Source organism: Gastrolobium bilobum, unplaced genomic scaffold, assembly GCF_033153095.1.
Source record: "Gastrolobium bilobum isolate Gb01-03AN ecotype WA unplaced genomic scaffold, APGP_CSIRO_Gbil_v1 utg14970, whole genome shotgun sequence".
Lineage (NCBI taxonomy): Eukaryota > Viridiplantae > Streptophyta > Magnoliopsida > Fabales > Fabaceae > Gastrolobium > Gastrolobium bilobum.
Window position 1 is genome coordinate 154,268 of NW_026899194.1, and position 10,550 is coordinate 164,817.

The 10,550-nt window shown below is 30.8% G+C and overlaps 1 protein-coding gene across 1 annotated transcript; it reads right to left on the reverse strand.

Moving 5' to 3' along the window:
- Window positions 1-2,126: 2,126 nt before the first annotated feature.
- On the reverse strand, window positions 2,127-7,220 carry LOC133288132 ((-)-germacrene D synthase-like). Its single transcript, XM_061485833.1, has 7 exons — window positions 7,116-7,220; window positions 5,078-5,360; window positions 4,591-4,963; window positions 3,427-3,645; window positions 3,146-3,287; window positions 2,808-3,053; window positions 2,127-2,432 (listed from the first exon to the last, which is right to left on the reverse strand). Exons 1-7 carry the CDS (start codon window positions 7,218-7,220, stop codon window positions 2,127-2,129), a joined length of 1,674 nt encoding a protein of 557 aa, XP_061341817.1.
- Window positions 7,221-10,550: the final 3,330 nt, after the last annotated feature.

Below are 10,550 nucleotides of genomic sequence, written 5' to 3' on the forward strand. Positions count from 1 at the left end.
TTTTTTTTAGTAAAGAGATATATTTTTTAATTAATTAAAAATATAAGGAGTAATTTTAGTAGATGTACAAGAAGGTATACTGCTTATGTTTTAGTGGTTTTATATCATTCAGTTGATTACTTTTTTTTTATGTTAAATTGAAATTTTCTTTTCTTGTTTGGGGATTCCCTCATGTTATATAATTAAATTTTTTATCATGTTAAGAAAAAAATAAATTAATATTAAAGAAAGTGAGAAGGCACATTATTCAATGAATTGGTCTTGTTTTTTTCTTAACATGACAAAAAATTAGGTTTACGTAACATGAGGATATAAACCCTTCTTGTTTATATTCTTTTATGTTTTTAATGTATTTAAAACTTTGTTTTAAAAAAAAAAATTTGGGAGCAACACGCTACTAAATGTGCAGACATAAACAAAATTTTTTGAGTTCGTTATTGTGTTGATGTATTCATATTGTATCAAAATCGTATGTCAACCCAAATTGACATCCCTAAATATAAGAATATGAAATGTTAAAAAAGAATATTGCGGTTTTTTCCGTCAAAATGTCAGACATGAATAATAAATATAAATAAAAACAATAAATTAAATTAAATGCTTTGAGTTTCTCTTGTATATATATATATATATATTTTTTTTAAAAATTAACATTTATTATAGTATTTTGTGCTTTTGACTTTAATAATTGTCACAATATTCGCCTTTTTTTGGTATCAGTAAATTATTAAATTTTTAAATATTTATTAGTTGATAGTTTGTTATCTTCCCTTATCCTAGTTAATTTAAGATAAAAGTGTTGTTGATGTTAATTGTTTGTTTTAGCTTCAAAAAATTATTAAAAACTAACCTTCGTCAAATATTTAAAAAATTAATAAGGATACTAACACCTTTAAATGTATGGTATGATTATTTGGCAGCCGCCTTTAGTTAAGACATTTTTCTATCTTAAAATTTGCAAGTGATTACCACCAAAATAAGGTACCTTTCTTTGAATCAAAGCACCTCATATCTGGTCAATCAGGGTAAACACTAAAACTTGGATGCCGCAGCCACCAACTTACAATGCTTATTCGTCACGAAAGATAATATATATATATATATATATATATATATATATATATATATATATATGAGGTAGGATCCTTTGACACAGGTGTCAAATTTCATCTGAGAGCCATTAGATCAAGAAAAATCAAGAGGTAGGATCCTTTGACACCGGTGTCAAATTTAAAATTTGACATCCTCATCTGAGAGTCATTAGATCAAGAAAAATCAATGGCTCTGATTTGTAAGCACGTGACACCGTTGATTTTTCTTGATCTAATGGCTCTCAGATGAGGTGTCAAATTTCAAATTTGACACCGGTGCCAAAGGATCCTACCTCATATATATATATATATATATTTTTTTTCCTATATATATATATATATATATAGGAAAAAATATACTCTTATGTTGTAGAAGAGAATTTTTTCCTCCTACACATACATCATTTTTGTGTTACTTTTTTATTTTTTTTCTATAGTGGGTGGGTCCCACACATGATTATCTCTATTGCATGAGAGAGTTCTCTCCTATTATATGAGATTAATAAAGCCCATATATATATATATATATATATATATATATATATATATATATATATATATATGAAAAAATCAATTATTGATATTATATATGTTTAAATATAAACACATACATGATATAAATTTCAAATTATTTAAAATTTATTTCTTTAATTTTTCATCTATAATTAAAATTTTGCATCCTTATAAAGTGAGTTCCTCAGTTTAAAATAACCAAATAAAAGAATAAGTAACCAACTACATAGCTAAGCGCGTCACAACTGACGCATTAGGCACTTTAACTTGATTTAGGATACAAATCTGTTTGCACACCAACTTTTTGCATCTTCGCTTCGAATCAAAATAGCTAGCAGCACCTGGAACTACATACTGACGACTTTATTATGATCATACCTTGGATTTTATACTATATATAGTCTTTAAAAGTTACCAGTAAAATATTAAGATGGAGTACAAAAGAAATTGCTTGTAATTACTCAGCACAAGAGACATTTAAAAACACTGTAAAATAGCTACTGATAACTGAAGTCGCTTCTCCTACTCATGTTGGTCGATGCTTATTGGATCCACAAGCAGTGCAACAACGTAATCTTTCAACAGTTCCCCATTTGTGTATTTATCCTCGAAGTTTGCGTACGTAAACTCGGTTATACGCGCCACATTAAGAATACAATCAAGCACGGGCTTTGGGATGCGGCCTAGTTTGAGGCACTCTTCGTTTATAACCATCCATAAATTTTTGATGTCCTTGTGAATGAGTTTATGTGTCTCTTCTTGTGAAATGCCATATTGCTTCATGCAACATTCAACTGCTGAAGCAACATGTACTCGTTGTTGCTCAAACTGTAAATTAAATAAAGGAAATCCAAAAGCATTGTTAGATATGTTATATAATTTTTAATATTTATGGAATTAAGCCATGGCTAATTCATGACATAGGGTTAATAACTGCATAATGAATTAAGAGTTGCATCATTTTACGCTGGTGTAATTAAGTTACATTAACAATGTTGACCAGTAATTATATTTATATCTAACGGTTTCAACTTATTACATATGTGAATGGTTAGATACAAGTATATCAAAATTGGATAAAACTTTTTATTGATACATTGATATAAGAATAATTAACTTGGCTCGTGAAATAAACTTAAACTATATCAAACCAAAACAAAATGTTTTTTCCATAAAAAAAAGGAAAGAAAAAGAACTTGGTACCTTATGTGAAGATATGTCATCCGCGAGTCTGCCAATAACTGATACAGCTTTTATGATTGTTGGATCGCTGAAAATCCAGTCAAGCAACTCTTTAGTTGAAAATTCTCCCAGGCCAAGAAACGATATTATCTGAACTGGCAATGTGGAAGATACAACTCCATTATCCTTATACTCATCATATGTTGGAATATAGCCCTCTTGGCACCATTTTGCTTCAATTAAGTAGGCTTGTGCCAAATTACAAAACTGCAATCAAAATAACCAAAATTTTATTTAAGTGAATGTTGCAAATTAAGCAACATTGATCAGTTTTAATATATAGGAACTAGAAGCCTTACAGTTTGTTTAACATATTGCAACACCAAGCTGGATTTTCCATTCTCTGCAGTCACCAACTCTATTTCATCCCACAGTTTTACAATTGCATTAAATACAAATTTCATGCACACTGGAAGAGATTGAATGGGACTAATATCCCATCTGAAAATCAAACAAAAAAAGAGAATAAAAACTGTAGAACAAATTTAGGAGAAATGCAACAATAAATTTAAATTCATAATGTTATATTAAGAGTTAATTCTCCATTGAGATTGGTCGTTCCTTTCGGACTAAAATCAACCTCTGGATTGCCTGTGTAAAGAGTTCAAGTTCTTCAACTGTGCCATAGGCGTCATAAGTATCATCTAGAAGAGACATACATGCAACTAATTTGCCCACTATCCTTCTCCCAGTGCTATAGTTAGGCTCATAGGAGAATGCCAACGGCCAAAAGTAAGCCTCAACCACCCTATCCCTAGCGTAAGGTACCTTTGTCGCAAAGTCTGATTTTTTCCACCACCTACAATATAAATACAAGAATTGTGCATGATAACAAGAATTTATGGAATTATTCCCCTTTTATTCTAAAAGTTTTATAGTATAGGTTAGATAATCCGTCATGATATGTGTAATGCAATCAACTCTCATAAAAACTTTAAGGTGGTGTTTGGTTGGGAGCTTTTTAGCGGATATCTATGTTTCTGAAGTATGGCTTTTAGAAACACCATGTTTGTTTCAACGTATTTTCACCAAAAATCCATCTATCCAATTTGTCTGAATTTATGAGAAACATAGATATCCGCACTGTTTAGAAACCCAATTTGAAGGTGGGATTTTTCGGAAAATCGGTTATCTGACTTTTAATGCACTGTTGATTTCATAAAGTTACCTAATTTTTCCAGTAAAGTTTTTCCCCACCAAATAACTTTTTTTTACATTTTTCTACCTATCTCACTTTATCTATCTTTTCAATCATTTCTCTATTTATTACATTTTCCTACTATTCCAAAAAAATTTCCTCAACCAAACGTCCCCTAAGTCTTTATGTGAAGGTACATAAAAGGGAAATTCTAATGCACAAGGCTCGTCAACTTGTGAGAATAGGGATGAAAATCAATTGTAAGCAATTTTATCCCTTACATTTCTACAAACAGACTGTTTCCCAAACTTGAATATGTAGCTTTCTGCTCAAAGAGAGCATTCTTACCGCTACTTCAAGACATATGAATGATTTTATTATATCTCTTGACAATTTGAGAATATGAATATGGTCAACGGAAAAAAATAGTGAGGGATCGGAGGGTTGATTGTGATTCGCATGTTGGACTTCAACAATACTATCTCGTGATAAAAATCTTCTTAAATAAAAGTAACTGTAAAAGACTATTGGACTTCGATCGTATGCTTTATTTTCATAATTTTTAATCTAAAAATGAAGACAAGGTTATAGACTTGTAGCACTTACTTGGTGATACTGCCGACTTCTTTTTGATGCAGCTTCTGTAGCATATTGAAATCTAATTTTGCAAAGGTGAGAAGAACTTTGTTATGGGAAGGATCTTCTTCATAGAAAGACATGTAATGCCTTGCCTCCAACCTAGGAACTCCCTTGTGAAGAGGTTGTCTTAAGCAGTGACTGATTTGGGCAGCGAGAGATGGGTTCAACTTATTGGTCAAGGACTTAAGGTGAGTGTATGTAAAATCAAGTGCTTCATCTAGTATATCTTCCCCTTGAACCCTTAATTGTGCAGCTTCATACAAGCTCAACATTCCTTGAACATCTTCGGCAAGTTTTTCATTGAGGTTTCCTTTGTTGTTCTTGAATTTGTTAAATATATCTATTACAATTCACCCAAATATACGAGCAATGAGATGTTAGTGTGATTATTATGAATCTACGTATATATATAATATGATTAATGGCTAGTATATTTTCTTAAAGTTCTACATACCTGATGAAATGTGATATCCTTTTTGCCTAAGCAAACGAAACAATAACGCATGATAGTGAAGGCTCCCTTCTTCTGCGCCGATGTTATTGTTAGTGAATGTATTGTGGATTTGTTCTAAAGCTTCATCAATTTCATGTTCAAAATGGTAAGATATACCCAAACGTTGAACTGAGTCAATGAAGTTTAGTTTTTGTGTAACATTATTTCCTGAACATAGAAACATCATCTTCACTTCATCTTTTTGCATTTGAACTTGTTGCTTCATATTGTCACTGACTTCCAGCTGCAATTAATTACAAGGAATTAAATGTTCATGGAGCATTTAAATTTTTAAATATGTAAATGTCATGATAAAAAATTCTTTTTATGGGAATACTCCAATGATTATCAGCTGCACGTGTTATATTTTTTGGGTTTGAAATATAAATTTTACTAGAAATGGGTGAGGGGATCTTAATATTGTAATACAAAAGTAAGCTCTTAATTGAACAATTCAATTGTTAAGCTTTGCATATTTCTGTATGTCAAGTTCAATATTCATCTGAATTTTAGATAGTGAATTAAGAAAGAACAATGGACGAATTTTACTCTTTTTTTTCTTTCACCAAAAACTGAATCTAAAATATATATTAGAAAAAATCTGTTTAGTAACGGAATTGCTATAGAATTTTCGTCGCTAATTTCATTCTCGCAACTATTTTTCATCGTAAATTCCTTCGCAAACCAGGTTTGCGATGGAATTTGCTAGAGAAATCGAATTAATCATGAATTTTGCGAGAAAAATTTTATTGAAATTTCGTCGTTATACAAATTTTTTCTAGTATGACATGATCTTCATTAGATAGCTTCACCTTAATATCATGAGTAATGCTAATAATTTTTACACACACTAATAAAAGAAAGATTACTACCTTGTGAGGTGTGAGAAAAGTTTTGAGTACGATGAGTGTGCAAGAATAAGATTACTTTTATATACCTATGGAACCTTTTTTTCATATTAATTCCCTTAGGCCATTCAAATCAGAAAATCCAGGGAAGAGGAAAGATGAACAGATAACTGAACAAAACCATACAAGAAAAATGACAGACAAATTTCACAAGCTAAGAAGAAAGATAAAATCATAAACAAATTGATAATATAACTGATGAGAACCTCTATTAGGGAAGAGCTTAAAAAACGTAATAATTTTGTTTTCTTGATCTATATAAAAACCTTCTATCACTATAATTTTAGCTCCAAAAGGTGTTTCTAAGAAGCAAGACATACAATAAAAAGAAAAACCTACAGCAGGAATTTAAAATTCAAGAATTTAAAAAATTAAGAGTAAATACCATTTTTGACCTTCAGCAAATTTTTTGATGCCTACTTTAGTCCCTAGCAAATAAAAAGACTATTCGAGGTCCATAAGAAATTCAAAGTGGACCCATTTAGTCCTTTTGAGGAACTAATATGAGTCTTTTTTGAATTTGTGAGGGACCACAATTTCAACTAAATGAGTACATTTTGAATTTCTTAGGGACCATGAATAAACTTTTTATTTGCTAGGGAATAAAGCGGATATCGTGAAATTGGCTGAGAACCAAAAAGAGTATTTACTCAAAAATTAAACTCTTTATTCAAACTTGACAGTTTACACTTAACTAATTAATGGCAAAATTAATTCTTTTGCTACAAAAGTTTGTTAATCTCCTGTCACTCACAGTTCAAAAAACATGCCTAATTTTTTTATTATTATTATTATTAAAAATCCTAGTGGGGTCCAGTTTGCTTCTCTCTACCGGAAAGAAAGCTAATCTCCTATGCTGGAGAAATACAAAGCCCCTAGTTAATATATAGCTGGGCTTTTTATAATTTTTTATTCATATTTCTACTATGGTAAGTCTCTCGCATAGGAATAGACTAATAAAAAATTAAAATAATCTTATCTCAAAAAAAAAAAATTAAAATAATCTAATATTTTGAAACAAAAAATGTCACCAGAGTAACAATACTCATATTAACGTATGCACGAAAAAAGTGAATATTTAAATATTGTACCAACGATTCTGAATCATATTCAAGGAAAGCATCGCCCCAAATGCTAGGACGAAAATTTACACAAGGTCGTGTGGATGCAACAGGTGCGGAAGCTGCAAGAGACATGGTCGTTCAGTTTCAAGAGGTGGGTTGCAAAGGATTCAACGTGGAATTGGAGGATTTTGTATGTGTTGAGGTGCTTAAGAAAGGGATGAGCAATTGATTAAGATAACTCGACTTCTATTTGTGTTCTTGAATAATTCTGCATGTGTTGAGGTGCTTAAGAATGGGAAGAATTATTAGTCCAATATATACTACTTATAGTAACAGATTTAGATGCATTTAACACGAGACAAATAATAATAATTAGAATAGAGTTTATCACAATTTGATAATTTAAAACCTTTAAGTATGTCTTATTAGAAAAATTAATTGTTTATTAGTAGTAGTTTAGAATTAGGATCAGATTAATTAAAAATGACAAGATTTCTTACTATTAAGTCAAAGTTTTAATAATTTGATTTTTATTTTATGTTTTTAATTTGTTAGGTAATGGGCGGGTCATGGAAGATGGTGGGTGGGTGAATTTCACAAGGGACTGGGATATAATACGTGAATGACGATTCTGGTGTTGATTTGTTCAACATTTTTTACTCAGATAAGAAGATTTGATTATTGTAGTGATGAAGTATACACCAGCAAAGAGGATCGAAGCAAGTGACTGAAATAATTGAAATCTACTTGCGCGGTTGGCTTCAATTATTCTCTGGGATCCTTTATTTTATTTGGAAGGATGGTACTTGTATGAAACGCATCATCTAAACGTGTAAATGTTAAAAAAATTTATAGTAATTGTGGGCTTCAATCAATTGTAATTTTTCCTATTTTAATAAAAACGGGCTAAGTCATGATTCATATAGAGATGCAATATAAAGCCCAGTTAATTAGTGATCCTTTTAATTTGAGCTTGGATATCTGTAAACTGATTAGTGTGGGTAACAGTGCACTCTAACTCATAGGCCCATGATGGGAAGGGGGCTAGGGTTAATAAGTTTGGCTAGCTCCCCTCTGCATTCACAACATGTTGGAAAATCGTCACTCCATAACTCGCCCCATCGACGATTGTGATCAGGGAGTGGTGTGAATTACAGAGGAAGATCTTGGTCTTTCTATTGGAAGAGCCATCAGAGGAAATAAGCCAATTATGTCTTTAACAAGTAAGCTTAAACCTTTTGATGTTCCAATTTCATATAATCCTATTTTAAAATTTCTTACAATTGGTATAAGATCCTGAATTATATGAATTAGGAACCAATTATTTAAAATTCAACATATGAGAAGAATCCAAATGAGAAATTTTGATGCTTTAGTGATAACATCAATTGAAATCAACAATAGCTACTCTCCAAAAAATGGAATATAATTTACTTGCATTGCTAATGCCAAGCGGATCAGTGTTGCTTCAGACCAAGGCCTTCCTATAAACTAAAGACCAATAGGCAAACCAAATTTATCGTATCCAACCTGTGAAAGCGTGAACCACCAAAATAGATAGCATACAATTAGCATCTAAAGTCATATATAAAATAACAAAACTTAATATCAAAAAAAAAATAACAAAACTTAATATATAATTTTCTAACCGAATAGTTCTTCTTAAAGAAATCAAAACTTAATTTTCTTTTAGCTGTAAAAGTATGGCGTTCGGTGTTATTATCTTCACAATTTTTTGTGAGAATTTAATTTATTGCAATTGATATTATTTAAATGAAGTCCATGAACATATTACATATTAAAACAATTTTTGATTTGGAACGAATTGTTGTTGGGTAAAAGCTAGAACTTGAAATTACATGATCGAAAGTGAATCCATGAATTTGAATGCTAATGTTGTGCGCCACTTAATATTAATTTTGATGAAAAATATTTCTGCCTTTATTTGATGAACTTGACGAAATACAAAACAATGCTGAATTAAAAAAAAAAAATTCTGACAAAAGTGACTTTATTTATTTATTTGATTTGGAACTAATTGTGTTCGTTAAATGATTTTTTAATATTAATTCTTCAAACAAGGAAGGAAGCTGAATAAAAATTCCTTTTGATTATATATCTATGTGATTATAGAAATCCAAATGCTATGTTATGTCTTCTTCTCTCCCTTATGTATCTTGTCATTGGAAATTATGGTGAAAGTAACTCAATGCTATATATTGAGGTGTCATTTGATGGATATGTTGGTTTAATTCCAAGTTTTTTTTTTTTTTTTTTTTTTTGTAAATTCCAAGTTTTTTTTTTACCTTGATTAATTTATCTAAATTGTTGTGTTATCCAATATGGGCTTGAATTGAGGTAGTTGTACAATTTGGAATATAATAGTTTTGGTATCGGATATAATGATATCACCATTGAAATGTTATCAGATATGATAATAATCAAGATTCATATATTAGCGCTTGATGGTTTTGGCATCGGATAGAATGAATATGTATTGTTATAATTTATTCTTTTCATCAGCCTGTAATGTGTGTTAATTTTTTTATATTGAGGTGTATGCTTCTGCTTATAGCTTAAATGTAAATCGTATTTGAGAATGCTATTGTTTTGAATTTATGATCAGTATGAGTGTTAAAAAGTCTTACGGGCAATATCATGATTTTGGACAAGAAAAAATAATTCATGTTCAAGAGTTTTCATGAATTACTATGGGTAATTGCCACCAAAGTGGGATTACTTATATTGGTTGGTGAAAATTTCTTTGTAAAATTTGAGAAATAAATTTGATTATTTCATGCAATTTCCTGCCCAAAGGGAGTAATTGTGTGTTATAACTGTGAACTTGTTTGGGATGAAGTTAATGGAGATGTATTGATCTAGGCGATCTGTCTGCCCAAAGGGGACAAATCTCTGAAGTCAGTGTATGCTCACTGAGCAACTTTTCTTTGAGGGTGTAGATGAAGTTATTGGAGACTCATTGGTCTAGGGATCTATCTGCCCAAAAGGGATAGATTTTCAAACCCATTGTTGTGCTCATTGATTAATTCATCTGAGGTTATGGCCTTAGTTTAGACCTTGGTTAGTGCATTCTGCCCAAAAGGAAATGTACTATTATGTTGGCCTTGTTATGACAACATGTTGTGCTCAATGATTAACTCATCCTGAGCAACTTCTTCTTGAGATTGTAGATGAAGTTATTGGAGGCTCACTGGTCTAGGAATCTATCTGTCCAATGGGGATAGATTTTCAAACCCAGTGTTGTGCTCATTGATTAACTCATCTGAGGTTCTGGCCTTGGTTTAACCTTGTTAGTGCATTTGGCCAAAGGGAAATATACTATTATGTTGGCCTCATTATCATATCTTGATTTGATTGAAGGTGTATATTGTCCTTTAGTTTATTCTGATGCATACTTGTTTTGCCTTAATAATGAATTTCTATGTTAGTTTCTTTAAATAG

Excerpts from the sequence above, each read along its gene's own strand:
- LOC133288132 (XM_061485833.1), bottom strand. The coding sequence starts at position 7,220 with ATGTCTCTTGCAGCTTCCGCACCTGTTGCATCCACACGACCTTGTGTA. Across the intron at positions 3,646-4,590 it reads GAAGTCGGCAGTATCACCAA|GTGGTGGAAAAAATCAGACT; the intron begins GTAAGTGCTACA and ends TTTATATTGTAG. Across the intron at positions 2,433-2,807 it reads ATGACATATCTTCACATAAG|TTTGAGCAACAACGAGTACA; the intron begins GTACCAAGTTCT and ends TTTAATTTACAG.